At 37.2% G+C, this 21,216-nt stretch overlaps 2 protein-coding genes across 2 annotated transcripts in view; one reads left to right on the forward strand and one right to left on the reverse strand.

Moving 5' to 3' along the window:
- The window catches only part of uros (uroporphyrinogen III synthase), an 8,087-nt gene extending 667 nt beyond the window's left edge, over positions 1-7,420 (reverse strand). Inside the window, exons 1-8 of the mRNA XM_051673638.1 lie at positions 7,122-7,420; positions 6,954-7,037; positions 6,748-6,844; positions 6,392-6,463; positions 1,976-2,050; positions 1,803-1,886; positions 201-286; positions 27-125 (exon numbers count right to left, since the gene is read on the reverse strand). Coding sequence (XP_051529598.1) covers positions 27-125; positions 201-286; positions 1,803-1,886; positions 1,976-2,050; positions 6,392-6,463; positions 6,748-6,844; positions 6,954-7,037; positions 7,122-7,196 — 672 coding nt within the window. The 5' untranslated portion in view covers positions 7,197-7,420. The remainder of the gene's footprint in view (positions 1-26; positions 126-200; positions 287-1,802; positions 1,887-1,975; positions 2,051-6,391; positions 6,464-6,747; positions 6,845-6,953; positions 7,038-7,121) is intronic.
- A 2,201-nt stretch (positions 7,421-9,621) lies between these two features.
- zgc:92749 (Elongation of very long chain fatty acids protein 6-like) lies at positions 9,622-17,090 on the forward strand. Its single transcript, XM_051673639.1, has 4 exons — positions 9,622-9,785; positions 11,422-11,553; positions 13,841-13,992; positions 14,603-17,090. Exons 1-4 carry the CDS (start codon positions 9,697-9,699, stop codon positions 15,040-15,042), a joined length of 813 nt encoding a protein of 270 aa, XP_051529599.1. The 5' UTR covers positions 9,622-9,696; the 3' UTR covers positions 15,043-17,090.
- Positions 17,091-21,216: the final 4,126 nt, after the last annotated feature.

Raw genomic sequence — 21,216 nt, forward strand, 5'->3', positions numbered from 1 at the left:
CATTCTCATTTATCTGTACCTCATACCTTTATCTGCTCCAGCTGAGCTCCAGAGAGTCTTTTCACCAAATCCAAACAGAACGTCACTCCTGACGGACTGAAGAATGCCACACTCGCCGGAACACCCTGCAGAAGCACACATGTGAATCTCAACACATATATGAGAGGACAGACATACAATATCTGACAGCAGACACACACCTGCTGTGTGAAATAATCTGTGATGTTCTTGTGCAGTTCAGGATGTTCAGATGTTTGATAGACAGTCAGAGTTTCCAGAGGAACACCTGAGAGAGAGAATGACATGGGATTGATTATTAAACCCGCCGGTGGTTTCACAGGGGGGCGCGTCATCACAAAGCAAGTTTGCGCTTAAAGCGTTAAAATCCCCGGATACAAAAGTCAAGTATATCAGGTAACATTGGAAAACTTTTTTTATAGAACACCATCACTTTTGCATTTATGTTACGTAAAATTGCATATAAGGCCTGAAAACATCCGTGAAGCAAATACCACAGTTACGATTTTCAAAAGAATCAGAAATTTAGGGGGTCTGGGTATCTCAGCGAGTATTAACACTGACTATCACACCTGGAGTCACGAGTCTGAATCCAGGGCATGCTGAGTGACTCCAGCCAGGTCTCCTAAGCAACCAAATTGGCCCGGTTGCTAGGGAGGGTAGAGTCACATGGGGTAACCTCCTCGTGGTCGTGATTAGTGATTCTCGCTCTCAATGGGGCGTGTGGTAAGTTGTGTGTGGATCGTGGAGACTAGCATGAGCCTCCACATGCTGTGAGTCTCCGCGGTGTCATGCACAACGAGTCACGTGATAAGATGCACGGATTGACGGTCTCAGAAGCGGAGGCAACTGAGTCCCGGATTGAGGTAACCATGCCACCACGAGGACCTACTAAGTAGTGGGAATTGGGCATTTCAAATTGGGGAGAAAAGGGGATAACATAAAAGAATAAAATAAAAAATGAGAAATTTAAATATGATTTCTGTTAGACAACAAATACAAAAGTCTCTTTTATGCGCTGATCACTGTTGCTGTAAGCCCCCAGTAGTTTAGGCAGTTTTCTACAAAATTAGCCATTTGTTACGTGTCTGTGAGCTTGCATGGCCGAATAATCTAATGTTATATCTTAGATGTCCAGTACAAAATATGCCATTCAGCAGGAAAAGCATGCTAAACAAATCATCGGAAAAATATGTTATCGATTACAATGTTAAAATTTTATATATCCTGCTTTCTAATGACACTTAGATTGAGCTTCTAGTCCACTCAGAGGACGAGATATTCAATGAAATAATGAGGGTGGTGCTTGAACTTAAAATTAGACTGAATGTCTATGGACGAGCACATTTGTGAGGGCTAAAATGCAATTTAAGACAACAACAACAAAAAAAAGATGGTTCTTTTTATCTGTTCATCATAAGATTGCAAACATATTAAAAATTTGCAATTAGTCCACAGTATGTGTGAACGGTGAGCTTTTCAATTTGAGTGTGAAAAATTACAGGCAGCAGCCAAAAAATGCACCAGAGTTTATAAGACATGAGAACTCGTGTTATATAGTGAATATAGTCACGGCTACAGGCTGTTATTAGAATTGAAATGCTGCAGACTGACTTAATACAGTATTTACCTATATAATGTATCAATCTAAAGAGTATTGCATGCAATACAATAACAAATGGATGCTTATGAAAACTTTTCCCAGTTAAATCTGTAATATCTTTAAAAGATCTAAATCCTCTGAAACAGACAAATGTTTGAAAGCATGTCTGTGTCTCTCTCACCATTGTCTCTTAGTGCTGTGGACAGAACTTCACGTTTAATGGATCCACAGGGGAAAAACAGAGGCAGAATATCAAGATTTTCTCCTGCGATTAATACAACACAACATTAACACAGAACAAATACTCATGCTTCATATACGGCAAAGATTAAAAGCAATATACAGTACTCATACTTTGCAGGATGAGATGAGATAGTGTGTCTGCGGTTCCAGTGTCTTCACCCAACGGACACAAGCCCAAATCTTCAACTATAAATGACACACGGAATATAGTTTGAACAGTTTAAACCATGCAACCATGGGTATTCATTACATAAAGACACTGATGGAAGGTGCTGACAGTGTAATCATGCTTTATTAGATTTTTCTGAATGTAGTAATAATAATTTCTGTTTATTTACTTACTTACATTTTAAAGTGCACCTTTTCAAGGCTAGTTTTGTATATATAAAGTTTTTAATTTACAGAAAATTTAGATTTATAAAAAAGTTTCTAAATCATATAAACATAGTTAGTAGAAATGGCGCTGCAAATGTCAAGCAGTTATGCTTGTATAATTATTATGCATGCCGTTTTTATGACATTACTGTATATTAACAACTGGAAAACTTTAAAAATGTACAGTATTTGTCACACTGCATGACTATTGAAGTAAACTGCAAAAACTCTTTAAAGGAATATTCCGGGTTCAATACAAGTGAAGCTCAATTGACAGTATTTGTGGCATAATGTTGATTACCACAAAAATGTGTTTCAACTCATCCCTCTAATTTGGGCCAATCTGTAAACGTTAAAATACTCAGTTTCAAAAGTATAGACACAACACAAACAATATGTGTGTTAAAATCACTTACTAACCTTTTCTTTGTAAAGTTATAAACAATTTTACAACTTCATTGCCATGACGATGTAATGCCGTACACTATAAACCCCTAAAACGACTGTAAAAACAACCATTTAAACAACTTTACAGCTCAAGTTTTAACAGAAGAATTAATGTAAGTGCTTTTATAAAATTATAAACTTCACATTTCTGACTTTAAACCTCCAAAAATTGACCCCATTGACTTCCATTGTAAGTGTCTCACTGGAACACACATTTGTGCTTTTATTAAAGAAAAGGAGGAACGAGTCGAAATTCATTTTTACATTCTGCCACAAATGCTGCCGACTGAACCCAGAATATTCTACAATAATATACCAGTTTCAGCATCTAAAACATGGACTTTGTCTTACATATTCATTTGTATGTCACCCTAAAATCTTGATGTTGAAAAGCATTGGTTCATGTCCATGTTATTTGTAAATAAATAGGCAAAAAAGCCCTACAATAAAAAGAAAAGAAAACTGGGAGTGTGATCAGGAAACAGTGAGGGGGGACGAGTGGCACGACATTTGACCCTTCAGAGCTGAACACAGAAGAACTTTCACATGTGACTGATGATCATCAGAGACTGAGCAGGTGCTGTTCAGCATCTCATGCAGATGTGAGCAGATTTACACAGGTGAGAGAAACAAAAGACCTGCCTGACACAGGTGTCTCACACACACACACACACACACACACACACACACACACACACACACACACACACACACACACTCTCTCTCTCTCACACACACACACACACACACACACACACACACTCAAACACACTCACACTCACACACACTCTTTCTCACACACACACACACTCTCACACACACTCAAACACACACACACACACTCACACACACACACACACACTCACACTCACACACACACTCACACACACACTCACACACACACACACACTCAAACACACACTCAAACACACACACACACACACACTCACACACACACACACACACACACACACACAGACTCACCCTCAAACACACACACTCACTCTCTCTCACACACACACACACACACACACACACACACTCTCTCTCTCTCTCTCTCACACACACACACACACACACACACACACACAGACTCACCCTCACACTCACTCAAACACACACACACACACACACACACACACACACACTCTCTCACACACACACACACACACACACACACACTCTCAAACACACACACTCTCTCACACACACACACACACACACACACACTCAAACACACTCACACACTCACACACACTCTCTCACACACTCACACACACATTCACACACATTTACACACTCACACACAGACACACTCACACAAACTCACACACAGACACACACACACAAACTCACACACTCACACAAACTCACACACAGACACACACTCACACACACTCTCTCTCTCTCACACACACACACTCACACACACACACACACATTTACACACTCACACACACACTCTACACACTCACACACAGACACACTTACACAAACTCACACACAGACACACACACTCAAACACACACACTCACACAAACTCACACACAGACACACAGACTCTCACACACACTCACACACACACTCACACTCACACAATCTCTCTCACACACACACACACACTCTCACACACACACACACTCACACACACACACCTGGCTCTATTTAATCAGTGTTTATATAAAGCAGTAATCAAGGAAGTAACAGGAACTTGTGAATCCCACCCAGGTGAGACATCTGTGATAAACAAGTCTCCTTTCTACGTAAATAAGTCTCAATATAGATTGAGCTTCATTCACAAAATACACAAAGAGCACGTGCAAATAACCGGTGGTTTTACCAGCTGCGATATGTTCTTAGTGAACACCCCCATGAATGTGCTGCTCCACACAACAGACTGTTCAATAATTCCTTGCGTTAGACATCGAGATGAGAATCATAAGGAATTAACAATTCTTTTAATACTTTTTTTTAGGTAGGGTCTTTGATCTGAGCAGAAACTGTATTTTTTCATTCCGGTTCCGCCGTTCTGTGGCCTCCTTTCCAAATGGTAACCGGTTAGAACGAAATGAAGAACTGTCAGTAATGTTCTTTTTAAATGACAGTACTCTGTGATAAGGGTGGGTGATATACCAGCATAGAAATAAGATAATCATAGAAATATAATCTGAATTAACTGTTCATTTATATGTAGTCATTATACAGTATATAGTTGTTAAAAAGGTCTTCAGAAGCCTATACATCTACAACGTGCATTAAGGCAAATTAATGTGTGATGCAGAAGTTTCCTTCAGGATCAAAGCACATGATCATTATGTTCTACCATAAAGAGAGAAGACTCATTTTTGGGCAGAACAGGAAGTGGAGAAATTCAGAAAATTTACTGTGATAAACTATTTGGTCTTTGGTTTTATGAAAAAATTATCGAAACGAAGCAAGAATATTATTATCCAGTTACCAGCATTTCAAAATAATGTTTCACTCCAGAACAAGTGAAAGGGACTTCATGCATTTCATTTTTGTTCTGCAAAAAAATCATTTTTGAACCACTTTTAGTCCCTATTTTGAGGAAGAGATATTTGTCTGTTACCAAATAATTTCAGATTTTAACAGAACAGATTCTGAGGGGTCTGGGTATCTCAGCGAGTATTGACACTGACTATCACACCTGGAGTCGCGAGTTTGAATCCAGGGCGTGCTGAGTGACTCCAGCCAGGTCTCCTAAGCAACCAAGTTGGCCCGGTTGCTAGGGAGGGTAGAGTCACATGGGGTAACCTCCTCGTGGTCGTGATTAGTGGTTCTCGCTCTCAATGGGGCGTGTGGTGAGTTGTGTGTGGATCGTGGAGAGTAGCATGAGCCTCCACATGCTGTGAGTCTCCGCGGTGTCATGCACAACAGGTCACGTGATAAGATGCGCGGATTGACGGTCTCAGAAGCGGAGGCAACTGAGACTTGTCCTCCGCCACCCGGATTGAGGTGAGTAACCACACCACCACGAGGACCTACTAAGTAGTGGGAATTGGGCATTCCAAATTGGGAGAAAAGGGGATGAATTTCTTCTTTTTTTGTATTTTTTTATTTTATTTTAAATCTCTTGAAAAATCTCTTTCCTTACTATGACGGGCACACAGACATTGAGGCTGCAAGAGTCCAAAATGAATAAAATCCCAGATGCAGTTTATTGATAAACCAAAATCCCAATAATAACCAGAATTGTTTTTTTTTTTTTTTTTTTTTTTACAAAAATTAGGATTTGGTGCATAACATGGGACTCTTATTTTGAAATGAAAGAGACTTTGCTGCATTACATATACAAGTAAACAGCTTTTTATAGACTATGTATTCACCATATAAAGGATTTTGTATTTATATTATTATTCACAAGATATGAAGTTGAAGACACGCTGTATATAGTCCCATTTTTCTTTGCATGCCCTCGCTTGCAAAATATGCATTAAAGCAAGGATAAAAATATGTATGAATATTGTCAATGATGAAAGAGATACAGGAAATCCCCATGAGGTGTCAGTGATTTTTATTTCACCTCTAATAGCCGCTGTTACACTTTAGCAAAATGCAACTATCGGTACTGATTAATCAGTAAAACTGATATATTCATCTATCTCTAATGTGTAGGCTGAACTGAAGTGTACTTGTCTCACTGACATCAGCGTGAACTGTACCAACACAGGACAGATTTCATACCTAAAGATGCTGTCGCTTTTCCAACCACGTAAATCGACTTTTCATTCCACTTGTCTTTTACAGAGTCCCATTCTGTAAGAACAAAACATAAAATAAATCAAACACCTGCAAAACATTTAAATCCACCCATCATCCAACCATGTGCTTTATTAGTGTTGAATCAGCTCCCTTTTAACTCATATGTCTGAATTTGAGTTGAACCGGCCATATGCACAATTTCAAACTGTGTGTTTAGTATTTCACTTTCACATGTAATACACATGTCATCAACAACATTAGGGAGCAAAAACAACAGCAAAGACCAAATCCAGGGCTTTTGTGCACCATTGTTTGGTAATGCAGTGTGATATACTCACTGTGTGTCCCATTGTGGGTCTCTAAACACATCTTTACTGCATGTACAGCTCGAGGACTGGTGAAGATCAGACCTCCAAACCTCTCGGGACAAAAGAGCTGGTGTATCCAAAACAATAAAGAGTTCATATCTAATAACACCACAATAACTCTGTTAATGTGCTTCAACTTTAGACACATGACAGCATGCAAACATCACCACATGTACCTGCTCAGAGAGTTCACTTAGAGACACATATTTGAATGACAGCACAGGAATTAAAACAGCTGTATGTCCGGATGAGGCCAACTCCTGAAATACAACATTACAACATTACAGCAAACTCGTGCTGCATTATTATTATAATCATATTTATAACACAGAACGTGGTGTTACCTTGATATAAGGGTCTTCTTCATGTTCACTCTCTCTCGGCTCTTTCAGAAGAAGCACTTTCATATTTGCAGACATCCAAAGCTACTCAAATAAAAGGATATTTTGCACTTGTAAATGTGCAGTAATACTGTCAGACTGTTTGAAGGTGTTTCTGCACTCAAACTCATATCAGTGTTTCATACAGCAACACCCATGAGCTGTCAAACACTGATAACAAACGACAATAACATCACTTTAACATACTGAATCATTACTGTTACTGTTACTGTTACACCACAGCTGTGAAGAGACACTTTAATCACAACACGGAAGTACAACTGTCTGTTTTTCAAAATAAAAGTCAGGGGAAGGAAAACTCTTCAGAGGATTTAGATTTAATTAGATGAATTGGCATGGTTTACTTTGCCAAAGCATTGGTTACACTATATACATATACAGAAAAACATGCAATACATTTTAAAATGAAATAAAATGCAATATTCTGGTTCTATTTTCTCACTGCAAGACTTCAAAGAACAGTTCATCCAACATAAATGTTCTGTCATTGTTTATTCACTCTAAAGTTGCTCCAAACCTGTATACCTTTCTCTCTTTAAATGTAAAGTCTTTAAATGTATTCTCCATAATGCATGTGACTAGTGAGTACAAAACAAATAAACAAACAAACAAAAAAACACCATAAAACCACAGCAGGAATAATTGAAATGACTCACTTTGTACAATGATGTATCAGTGCTTGTTTTCTCAAATTATAGCAAACTTTTTCTTTTTGAGATCATGACTATTTTTTAAGTTGGATGTTTAAAGGGTGGGCCGGCACCACCCAATTTAGACACAGGCCCACCCAGAATATTACAGATTATTCTTTGACTTCAAATATATATATATTTTAAAATAGTTTAAAAAATGCATGCATTCTGATTTCTGAAAGTGTGACATAACTGTTTGGATGCGCCGCCTTTCTGTTAAGAAAACATTTGGTAAAAAAAAAAATAGTTTGGGCAAAAATTAGTCCCATGCATTTTTATTGAGGTCCACCCAAAAGTAATTTCCTGGCTATGCCCTTGGTTCACATGCACATTCTAACACCAATTATGCTTAATAAGCCAACAACGTGTGTGGCCATGTAAACGTGTTAAACACTGTTCCTTTATCGGTCTTAGGTCATTAACAGCATAAAAATAAACCAATCGGCACGGGTAGATTTTTGCCCATTACGGTGATTTGACGTTGCATGTAAACACTTTTACCGGTGTTCTTATCCAATGTGTGCTGCGAGCATGCCTCTTTATAGTTTGACATTCAAAGCTGAGAATGATACGATTATTTTAAATGTCATGTAAACGCGGATTTCTTGCTTTCTTGGATTTTTGGGAGTAATCAGCATATATTGGAGTGCATTTAAACAGACTCTGTGTTAAACCTTTGTGGACAATTTCACATACATAAATGCAAGGTTGCTGCTTCAGAACCTTATGTTTGGCTGTTTTGTTTTGATTTAAAATTGCTTTATGACTCCCTGTATTCTACATCAAACAAATAAACATCCAAAACATCTCTATTATTGAAAACAATGACTGACTCATTGGGAAGGTTACTGTTCAAAAGTGTTTGTTTATTTATTTATTATGTGTGTTTTTTAGTATTTAAAATGTATTTATTTTTTAGGTTTTACATTGCAACTTTATTTATGTGCTTTATTTTCATTAATTCTGTATATTTTATGATTTATTAGGATGGCTCTGTGCTGTACACTCCCTAAATTTAAAATAAATAATAATTTGTTGTTCACTATCAAACAAATCAGAACATCTATGAAGCGCTGAAATCAAATGTTGATAATACATTAAACATAATTTATTCTTTTTGTGTTCTTGTTCATGACCAAACGTTGTGATGTAATGTCGCAAGAACCAATGAGGTTTGACCGGTTCGATAAAAAATAAAAATAAATAATAATAATAATAATAAAATGACCAGCTTGATATTATCAATATACCCATCAAATTTAATTTAAGAATGCATAACGACGCAAATTTCTTTCTGTTCATCCCACAAAGGATATATTTTTCACAGAAGAAAGTTAATCATACAGGTTTAGAGTAACATTAAGGTGAGTAAATAATGACATTATTATTATTATTATTATTATTAATTATTTTTATCTCTTTCACACAACTCTGCACGTGTGAGTTTCACCTGGTGCAGGTAAGAAAGAGTTTGTCGTCATGTAATTTCAGAATAAAATCTTTATAGTGGCTGTGAAGTGGGTAGAGAAGGGAGAAGGTGCCCCTAATTTGTGTTTAATCAGGTACAATCTCAAAATTTACAGTTGTGGTAATTCGCGAGTCTGTAGTGTTTTTTTTGTTTGTTTGTTTGTTTGTTTATTTGACAGGAAGAGACTTGTCTTTTGAAAAATGCAACGATCTGTAGATGTTTATATTCGGATTGGTTGGAAGCTCTGCGCTGGCTCCTCCCCCTCTCGCATATCATTATGAGCTCCGGCAGGAGAGCCGCGCGGTTCGTTTGATCGCTGGACGTCGGTCACCGACAGTCGACAGATCATCTGTTCAGAATGTTAGAAAGTTTATTAAACATGAACGCGTTTGACTTCGAGCGTCAATTTGATGATCAACGCGCAAATGAATGGTTTCAACACAACTGGTGAGTCAAATCAGATTCAAAGACTGATTCATCTGAACTGTAGAAAACTCTGCAGTCATAAATGAAAAACAGAACAATATTATCAGGAAGCATTAGACACCGTTTTACCGTTCAGTATCAAGACTTATAAGAATAGAATCGAGTACAATAGAACCCATTGTCACATGGTTGAGCTGGTGGAAATAGTTGTAGTTTCAGTTCTACAACATACATGAGAATATACAAATATACAATATAATGTGCATTGTGTAATAAATAGAATATGATACAATGTACATTACAATCCTCATAATGTAACAAGACAAAAGTATCAAAGATCCCTTTAATGTAATGTTCTACTATATATGAAATATCTATTCGCTCTTGTATCATATGAAGTTGTAAAAGGTAGTGTTTTATAGTTGTGTTTGTTTGAAATAATCCACACTTGTTAAAGTGACTCACCTTTGAACTTTCATAATCTATTTCACAATCACATCTTCAAACACTGAAAAAACATGATTCTTGTGCATCAGGCTTTATGTATGTGTGTATGTTCACTTAAATTAATATTCAGGGTTCAATTCAAGTTAAGCTCAGTGGACAGCATAAAATAATGTCGACTCGTCCCTCCTTTAAATGTGTGTTCCAGTGAGACACTTACAATGGAAGTCAATGGGGTCAATCTGTAAACATTAAAATACTCACTGTTTCAAAAGTATAGACACAAGACATAAACAATATGTGTGTTAACATGATTTTACTGTGATTAAATCACTTACTAACCGCATCTGTGTGAAGTTAGAGACAATTTTACAACTTGTTGTCATGACGACGTAATGATGTACACTCTAAAACCCCAAAATGACGATTTAAACAACTTTACAGTTCAAATAATCCACAAGTTTTAACAGAAGAATTAATGTAAGTGCTTTTATAAAATTATAAGCGTCACATTTCTGACTTTTAACCCTCCAAAAATTGACCCCATTGACTTCCATTGTAAGTGTCTCACTGGAACACACATTTGTACTTTTTTAAAGAAAAGGAGGAACAAGTCTAAATTAATTTTTGTGGTGATCAATATTATGACACAAATGCTGTCGATTGAGCTGAACTTGTATTGAACCTGGAATATTCCATAAAATGAACTATTTGAAGTATCTTCAGGTTTATGGGAGATTTATAGCAGTGTGACATCATGACAGCTGCTGTAATTGATTGCTGTCTGCTATAAGAGCGAGGTCACACTGAGGACAGCAGTGGCACTCTCACCTTTGATGTGTGGCTGGTTGTTACATCATGATCTGCCCACTTTTCAGTAGAACATCAAAAGAAGTATTTTATTTACAGGTTCACATCAGGACAGATTTGAGGTGAGACTGTTTCACTGTTTATTATCCATCTTGAATGGAAGTCTTATTTTCATATGGCCAAAACCACCTTCTTCTACACCTTCTTTTGGCTGGTCCCGTTAGGGGTCGCCACGGCAGACCATACGTGATGCACATATTTGACTTGGCACAGGTTTTATGCCAGATGCCCTTCCTGACACGACCCCCAGTGGCTGGGGTACTCTCACTCACCTACGGGGCATATGGCCAAAACCGTCAAATGATAATTAACCATAAATTGACAGGGTGTGTTTGTGTTTCAGTGGAATAGCGTTTCTGCTGTCTGCTACATATGCAGCAGTCATATATTTTGGGCGTGTCTTCATGAAGGACAGACAGAAGTTGGACTTGAGGACTCCTCTCATGCTCTGGTCATTGTGTCTGGCTGTGTTCAGGTGAGAGAAATATGTGTGTACGTGATGATTCTGTCCGTGCACAGGTATCATGAGCAGGTGTAGTGAAGGTGTGAACATGATACACCTCACTATCTCACATGCAGATTTCAGTGTCATACAGCATGTTGATCAGAGCTGCAGAAGATACACATGCTGTTTGACACAGAGCCAGAGATAAAGTCTGTTTGTGAGCCGAAGAAAGAGTCACCACATTCAAATACACAAAAGGACAATAAAACTACTGTCGCACACGTTTACATATCTAAATGAGCACATTTCATAGACCTCTATTAGTTTATAAAGCTAATAAACACTAAACTTGTTCCCTCAATTTAAAAGGATAGTTCACCCAAAAATGCAAATTGTCATCATTTACTCACCCTCATGATATCCCAGATGTATTTGACTTTCTTTCTTCTGCTGAACACTAATGAAGATTTTTAGAAGAATATTTCAGCTCTGTAGGTCCATACAATGCAAGTGAATGGTGACCAGAACTTTGAAGCTCCGAAAAGCACATAAAGGCAGCATAAAAGTAACCCATAAGACTCTCCAGTGGTTTAATCCATGTCTTCAGAAGTGATATGATAGGTGTGGGTGAGAAACAGATCAGTATTTAAGTCCTTTTATACTATAAATTCTCCTCCCTGCCCAGTAGGTGGCGATATGCATGAAGAATGCAAATCACCAAAAACAAAAGAAGAAGAATGTGAAAGTGAAAGTGGAGATTTATAGTAAAAAGGGCTTAAATATTGATCTGTTTCTCACCCACATCTATCACTGGATGAATTACTGTATTCCTTTAATGGAGTAATGTCTCTTAAAACTTGTGTTTTCAGGTTCACCTAATGTGGAATTCACCATTCAACATGATGAAATTAGATTTAGCTCAGATTTGCTATAAAAATATAATTGTTTCTACTTAATTATTCAAGTAATGTTAAATTAGGACTAATTGTTTCAGTAGCTGGGTTTCCATCCAAATGTTTTGTATTTTTCATGTGTATTTCTGAAACTCGTCTAAAGGAAAATGTGAAACATTGCATGTTTTAATCAACTGTGTTATGCACATTATCTTGAGGGAGTCGCCTTGTGTCATGGAATAGCTGAACAATATCCTTGCTTCAGGGAGAGTTGTATTCACTGTAACAGAGCAGTTGTACATTGTTACACTATAATAAGTGCAATGGCTCACATATTGAGGGCTCAAATGCCTATTCCCATATGCTGCCAGCTTCCATATACCTGGCAGCACCCACGCTCAAGCAGTCTTGGTGGATTGTGAGGACCCACTTTAACGAGCTGCGAGTTAAACACTAATGACTTAACAGGGCTATGTTTAAAGAATTGTGTGCCATAGTCTGGACTTTCAGTGGGCCAGTCACATCAAGCTATAGCACACGTATACCAACTGATGAGCGCATTGCCATCACACTTTACAAATGGCCATAACTTGTCCTATCACCTTAAAGGGACAGTTCACCCAAAAATGAAAATTCTCTCATCATTTATGCCCTCATGCCATCCCAGATGTGTTTGACTTTCTTTCTTCTGCAGAACACAAATGAAGATTTTTAGAAGAATATTTCAGCTCTGTAGGTCCATACAATACAAGTGAATGGTGACCAGAACTTTGAAGCTCCAAAATGCACACAAAGGCAGCATAAAAGTAATCCATAAAACTCCAGTGGTTTAATCCATGTCTTCAGAAGTGATATGATAGGTGTGGGTGAGAAACAGATCAATATTTAAATCCTTTTTTACTATAAATCTCCAGTTTAACTTTCACTCAGGCACCATGTGTGACTTTCAGATATAATGCACATTATGCGAAACTTCAGAAAATCCATCTCATCCTAGTGCATAAACTTTTAAGTGAATTTTGAGAGTTTATTTGCATATCAAGCTTTTCCTTATGCACTTTTTTTTTTTTTTAAATGTGCATTAAAATAGTTGGATGGAAACCCAGCTAGTGGTGACAAATTAGGGTTCACAGTGCTCAAATCCTAAATAAATATGTTTTTAGAAAAAAGCCAAGTTTCTGTAAATCCAGTGACTGCAGTGTGATCTCTCTAATTGATAATTTCTCCTCTGGATGGTTCAGTTGCAAGTTTTTTTGTTTTTCTAAAGTCACTTATGTTATGCTGCAAGATTAAAATTTCCTTTCAAATGTGACCAACTGCATTCCAGAACTGACAACGATGAGCGACACTGATACAGTAGTGCAGTTTTCTGCAATACAATGCTTCCTCATGTTGAAGTCTTTTTTTCTTTTCTCGTGTGTCAGTATAATGGGAGCATTGAGGACGGGCTGGTACATGCTCAATGCTGTGATGTCACACGGGCTCCAGCAGTCAGTGTGTGACACGGCGTTCTTCAGCGCCCCTGTCAGCAAGTTCTGGGCGTTCGCGTTTACTCTGAGCAAAGTCCCTGAACTCGGTGAGACTTTTTCTTACTTTACACCCCACAAAGTGCAGACTGACATCTCAGACCTTTAGTTTATGATCTGCACCCTAACTCCACCACAACTGTAACCACCACCTTAAAGGGATAGTTCACCCAAAAATGAAAGTGTTGTATAGAATGTTTCCACTGCTCTTTTCCATATAATGAAAACTTAGTATGAGCATATTTGTCAAGCTCCAAAAAGAACATATGAAGTGAAGAAAATAGACTCGTGCACTACATGTATATTCCAAGACTTCTGGTGTCATACGGTAGCTTTGTGTGAGTAAAGGATTCATTATTAGAAAGTCTTGCCCTCCGCTGCAAATGTCATTGGAGAACCAATAGTGACACAAGCGCTAGAATTAGTATGTGCTTCTTTAATGATGCATGAAATAGAGCAGCTCGGACATTCTGTGAAAGAATATAATACATAAAAAAACTTAGCTAATGACGAAATATTCATTTTTGGGTGAACTATTATTTTAAACTGGTAATGGCTGCATGCATTTTCTTTATTTTAGTTCAAACACTGAGATTCACAGGTGGAATGTCCTGCAGATGATGAAGATGTCCTGTGCTGATGTGTTGAATGTTTCTGCAGGTGACACCGTGTTTATAGTTCTTCGTAAGCAGCGTCTGATCTTCCTGCACTGGTATCATCACATCACCGTACTTCTGTACACTTGGTACTCGTATAAAGAGCGCGTGGCGGGTGGCGGCTGGTTTATGATGATGAACTACACCGTCCACGCGTTTATGTACAGTTATTACACCGCTAAAGCAGCCGGCACACGTGTGCCAAAACCGTTCGCCATGTTGATCACGGTGCTGCAGATTCTGCAGATGGTGGCAGGTTTGAGCGTGCTGGCGCTCGTCTACAGATGGAAACACGACGTTCACTGTGTATCCACCACGCACAACATCATGTATGGAGCCTTGATGTACCTCAGTTACCTGGTGCTCTTCTGCACTTTCTTCTATCAGTCTTACATGAAACGCTCTGGAGAGAAACAGGACGAGAAGAGAGTGAAAGGAGAGTAAGAACTCACAGTGATGATGGTCTATATGTCGGATTTTTGTTCTTTTTAAGCAGAAAGATCTCTGAAACATCTTTAGTAGATTACACTGCATGATAAAAATACAGGAAGGACTCGATGTGGATGAGGGTGAATCTCATGAATCCTGTCAAGAACATGTCCAGCTCATGTTTCACTCTAAAATCAACAGAAAGAGATAAGAAATGAGATTTTGCATAAGGAAAATGAAGCCTATTTTTATGTAAGGCCAAACTGTTCAAAATTAAACTGTTAAACAAGTAGTTTTTGTTTTATGGATATTATGTAAAGTTTTAAAGCATAAATGTGTTTTTTCATGGATTATTACAAAATTAATCGGTAATGATTCCATTTTATTAAAAAATAAATTTGTACATTTAATTAATATTTTCTTATTGATTTAATTATTTCATTTTGAGTCTTGTAGTCCTTCATAATTAATATAAATAATTAAATACATAATGAAATTGTTAATAAAAACACTAATTATTAAATCACTAAATAAATTAATAAATGTGCCTTGTATTTCATTTTAGCATTAAACCGATTTTAAACTGAAGAGCTTTGTGTCTTTATTTTCAGAGTTATGGTCGAAAGATAATGTTAAAATGAACATTTTACGTTTTATTTAATGTAAATGTTAATTTAATGATTTTTAGTTTTTTAAAAGAAGTAATGCATTATTTATTTAATTTTGAGTAATTTGGCTCTTGGTCATTTTTGGTGAAATGGTTTGTTTTAGTGAGGACTGTTTCATTGTTTTCAAGACAAATAAGGAAATTTCCTCTTAAAAATCTCATTACTGTAAATCAATGATTGTCTGAGGAAAAATAATATGTTGATTTATTGCATATTATTATTGTTATTATTTTTAATAACTTTTTTTATTAAACACTTTTTTTTCTAAATATAACCTGGCCATTCTAGACAGGTTTGGTAAGATTCACCCACCAATGAAATGTAGTATTTAATGAGTTAATGATGAAATATTTTGTATTTTTGTATCACAGTAAAAACAGACACATTCTCCCATGATGTCATTCTCATTCATCAGAATGTCGTGTAATATTTGATTGTATTATATGAATGTGTTTCTGTATTCTGATGTAGAGTCACACCGCTCATGTTACATGTCATCCTATTGAACACACCTGATTAACATGATCAGCTCGTTAGTGGAAGCTAATGATCAACTGATCTGTGTGTGTCGGATCAAAATGTGCATCATTATGAGTGATCTGTCTGTAAATGGGAATATGAAATTGCTGTTTTGCTCAATAATCATTTAAAAATAACATCTCACAGACGTTCATTATATAGTATAACAAATATACATTAAAGCACTACTGAGTCTTAGGATTAATCTATAATGTTTACAATCTTAAGCACTTCAGTATGAGTAACTGTGCACAGCAGTACTGAGATGTGTTTGACTGGCAGTGTTTAGATGACAGAAGGTGTTTGTAGTTTCTGTCAGACTGAGACGGTAAAGTTGTCCTTCTGGTTCGTCCTCATATGCAGTTTAGGGTGTTATTTGGTTGACTGCCAGAGCAGGTAGATTACCAGCCACTGTGATGTTGTAACACCGGCTCAGGTGAGAGAATCACAGGAATGTGTTCACAGGTGTGTTCTAGATTCTTCTGCAGATACTGACCTCAGACTCCAGTGGTATTATGTACTGAATGTGCATGAAACATTTATAATCCATCCCTCAATCTTTAATTAGGGCATTTTCATTCTGTGTGATAGATTTAGAATTCATCCAAACACAATTACCTCTGAAGGGTGCCTGGACATTATTAAAACGTTCTTTTATCATTGTTGCATTAACAAATTATACCACATGTTGTTTGTTTTCCAAAGACTTTTTGAAAGAGAAGTTTCCTGATAAGATGTCATGTTGTTTATTATACTGTATCATGCAGTTTATTGACTTTATGACAGAGTGAGTTCCCTTTTCTGACTGCCAGTTTGCATGAGAAGATGCCAGAAATTCACAGTTATGAATGTAAATAAAAATACCTTATAAATGTATTTGTGTGCTGCTTGTTTAAGTGTCCACATCCAGTAACATCCTTTTCCAAATTTGCACACATGTACCTGTAAGAGGACGTGAGTGATGGAATCGACTTATTTATTATTATGCCATTAGAACTCACATTCAGTGGACAACAGACTTTATTCACAGTAGCGTAATCTTTCATTTGTGACAGCAATGACAACAAGACTGTGAGGGATATGGGTTAAACGCTTGTTTAAAGTGTTTTTGGGTCATTCTGCTGGCGAAACTTTGAAAAAAGGAATTTTAATAGACAAAAAAAAAAAAAAAAAACTCTTGTTTTAGAAGATGAGATGAGATCTAGAAGCTTACAGAGCAACACCTCATTTCACTCTTGTCAAAAATCAAATATGTCTCAATTAAATAAGATCTATTGGCTCCTTTGGGCCATTTTTATTATGAGACCGAAGTCTTTATTTCACAGTTCCCCTTCAGGTCACATTGGGACCACCAGGTAAACCCTATTAAGTCTGACATATGGATGAAAATCCAGTTTCTTTTAAATTGATCTGTTTTATTGAACCTTTAAATAATATCTACACTGTAAAAGAAATCCTGTTGTTTTTACAATCAATAAATAAATAATAGCAGCTGTGGTTGCCAGAATAATTATGTAAAAATACAATAAAAATGTAAACAACTTTACAGAACAATCTGTAACAAACTGTTGTAATCTACATGCCCACGATGGCACTGTAAAAAATTGAAATAAATAAAATTCTGTTAAATTTACAGTAAAAAAACATCATAAACTTGATATTAATCACCGTAAGAATTATAGAAGAGCACATGATGACATGGAAGTTCATCAACAGTGGCTCTTCCAGGAGCAATACTATATAATAGAGACAGTGCTCAGTGTCACTCACATAAACACCATCAGGGTGTGAAATTTCAATAATGCAGTAAACATTAACTAAACTACATCATATATAACACAGAACACCCCAATGTACATAACTGATATAAAAAATAAGAAACATAACTATTCACATAAAACATAATGAAATGTGATAGGTAATGCAGGGAATTGTGGGAATGCCTGATTATTGTTTTTTACTGTAATTTTAACAATTTACTGGGGGGTCTGGGTATCTCAGCGAGTATTGACACTGACTATCACCCCTGGAGTCGTGAGTTTGAATCCAGGGTGTGCTGAGTGACTCCAGCCAGGTCTCCTAAGCAACCAAATTGGCCCGGTTGCTAGGGAGGGTAGAGTCACATGGGGTAACCTCCTCGTGGTCGTGATTAGTGGTTCTCGCTCTCAATGGGGCGTGTGGTAAGATGTGTGTGGATCGTGGAGAGTAGCATGAGTCTCCACATGCTGTGAGTCTCCACGGTGTCATGCACAACGAGTCATGTGATAAGATGCACAGATTGACGGTCTCAGAAGCGGAGGCAACTGAGACTTGTCCTCCACCACCCGGATTGAGGTGAGTAACCGCACCACCACGAAGTAGTGGGAATTGGGCATTCCAAATTGGGAGAAAAGGGGATAAAATGATAAAATTATAATAATAATAATAATACTTTACTGTAAAAAGTACATGTACTCTCTTGTTAAACATAATGTAAATTTTTACCATTAATTATACAGGAAAATCATACTTTTTACATCTAAATAATTACATTTTTACAACATTTTATTGTGAAAACTACTGTATCGTCTTTTCAAATATATTAAATTATATTTTTACTGTATATTTTACAGTTAATACTCGTTAATCAATTAAAAAAAAAAATCTGTAGTATTTTTACAGTCTTTTACCGTTAAAATTACCGACATTTTTACAGTGTAATAAAGAATAAATAATAATAATAATAATAAAACAACATTTGATTGTATCATATTTGATACATCAGGCTTTAAAGGTCATTATCCTCCTGAGAGCCAGCAATTTATTTTTGTATAGGACTTTTTTTATTGAAGTCAAGTCATTTTTATTTGTATAGCGCTTTTCACAACACACATCGTTTTAAAGCAGCTTTACAGAAGATAAAACTGTAATATCTATAATGTCTTAGAGTCATCATTGTGTAGTTTGATTAAATACGATTGTGAATTGTGTTTAAATTTAAATACTTAAATAATAATTGTATTTATAACCCCAGTGAGCAAGCTGAAGGCGACTGTGAGAACACAAAACTCCATAAGATGTTGATTAATGGAGAAAAATAACCTTGAGAGAAACCAGACTCACTGTGGGGGCCAGTTCCCCTCTGACTAAACATCATGAATATAATGACAGTATTAGTTATTTATGTGCAGTGCAGGTCATGGGTTAAAATGAGTAAACTAAGTAAGTGTTAAGGGCAACCTTTAAGTGTTTGTAAGAACTGTAATATTAATGACTAATGTCTTTGAAGTTCATCCTGGATTAACTGCAGAAGTTCACATAGATGCATTGTCCTTGTTAGCTGACTGATGAAGACTTTTGTTGGCAATTAATTGATAGTCTGTGTATTCCATTATAAGAGTGTAGTCCATCATTAGACAAAGGTGATGCAGGCCGAGATCAGTGAGGAGCATCACAGTTCAACTGGCCGGTAATTTCAATGGGGTCTATCCTAAGTCCAAGGTTCAGGCAATGGCATATAAAGTATCCCATATCTTATGGTTGGAGTTGGCATCAGTTCATCCTCTGAAGTCCATCGTAATAGACTGAAGTGATGTTTGGCTGGCACCGGCTGCTTTTAGTCATCATCACTCAGAGACATGTAGCAGTAGAGTCCGACACGAATCAGGAATGGAGCTGGATCTGGCCGGTTCTGGTGACCTCAGGATAGGAGTCCCGAGATTGAGACAGGGAAACAAATATAATAATATTAGCATAGATGCCATTCAATTTATTGCAGAGTTATAGATCATGATAGATGTTTCTGGTTCCGGCAGACCTAACTAAAGCAGCCTAATTGTGAGTTGATGGATAAATTAGGTGTATGTCTGGCTAAATAGATGAGTCTTTAGTCTAGACTTAAACTGAGTGAGTGTGTCTGAGTCCCAAACAGTGTTACGGAGACTATTCCGTTGAAAAGGATCTACCTCCTTTTGTGGATTTTGATATTCTAGGAACTATTAACAGCCCAGAATTTTGCGATCGTAATGAATGTGATGGCATATAGCGTGGTAGAAGGTCACTTAAGTACTGCAGAGCTAGACCATTCAAAGCTCTGTAAGTAGTTAACAGATTAAAAAAATTAATATGAAATTTAACAGTTAGCCAATGTAATGATGATAAAATGGGGCTAATATGATCATATTTCTTGGTTCTCGTCAGCTGTCGTGTATTTTGTTGATTCATGTTTTTCATGTCTTTTATTTTGAAAAGTTTAGTTCCTGTTTCATGTCATGTGTTCCCTAGTCATGTGATTCCTGTTTCCCTCCATGTTCTTGTGTCTTGTTTTCATTGTGTTATTGTCTTGTTATCTTGTTATCAGTTCTGCCTGTTCATTGGTTCCCTCAACTTTGTTTTCCCCCTGTCCATGTATTTAAGCCCTCATGTTTACCATTGTCCTTGGTCAGGTATTATGTTTAGTAACATTGTCAAGTGAAGTCAAGTCAAGTCAATTTAATTTAATTACATTTAATTTCAACTCGTTTATGTTTGTTATTTTTTGGATTCACGTTTTGGAGATCACTTATGTAAATAAACTGCACTTGGGTTCATCTTTACTTCACGTCTTCATCTTTGTCATTGCCAGCGCCTGCCAGCCCATCATTACAGAAATACCTGACCTATCCATGAACCCAGCAATCCAACTCCTATGCCTACGTCAGGGGAATCGTCCTCTGGAGGATTATGTGGAGGATGCCGGGTGGACTTTAATGATTTCGCCCTCAAAGACTGTTTCCGTTTTGGATTAAGTGAGCCAGTTTCCTCCCTGATGCCTGGTGGTCGGAGTACTTATGGCCTGGCTCAGTATATCGACCTTGCCCTGCAGATTATTGCTTCTACATTCACTGTAGTGGAGGCGGATGCCGAGCCAGCGTCCCTCGTCATGGTCGACGAGCCAGCGTCCCACGTCATGGCCGGCGAGCCAGCGTCCCACGTCATGGCCGGCGAGCCAGAGTCCCACGTCATGGCCGGCGAGCCAGAGTTC

The sequence above is a fragment of the Myxocyprinus asiaticus genome, chromosome 36 (genome assembly GCF_019703515.2).
Source record: "Myxocyprinus asiaticus isolate MX2 ecotype Aquarium Trade chromosome 36, UBuf_Myxa_2, whole genome shotgun sequence".
Taxonomy (NCBI): Eukaryota; Metazoa; Chordata; class Actinopteri; order Cypriniformes; family Catostomidae; genus Myxocyprinus; species Myxocyprinus asiaticus.

Excerpts from the sequence above, each read along its gene's own strand:
- zgc:92749 (XM_051673639.1), top strand. The coding sequence starts at position 9,697 with ATGTTAGAAAGTTTATTAAACATGAACGCGTTTGACTTCGAGCGTCAA. Across the intron at positions 9,786-11,421 it reads GAATGGTTTCAACACAACTG|TGGAATAGCGTTTCTGCTGT; the intron begins GTGAGTCAAATC and ends TTTGTGTTTCAG. Across the intron at positions 11,554-13,840 it reads TTGTGTCTGGCTGTGTTCAG|TATAATGGGAGCATTGAGGA; the intron begins GTGAGAGAAATA and ends CTCGTGTGTCAG.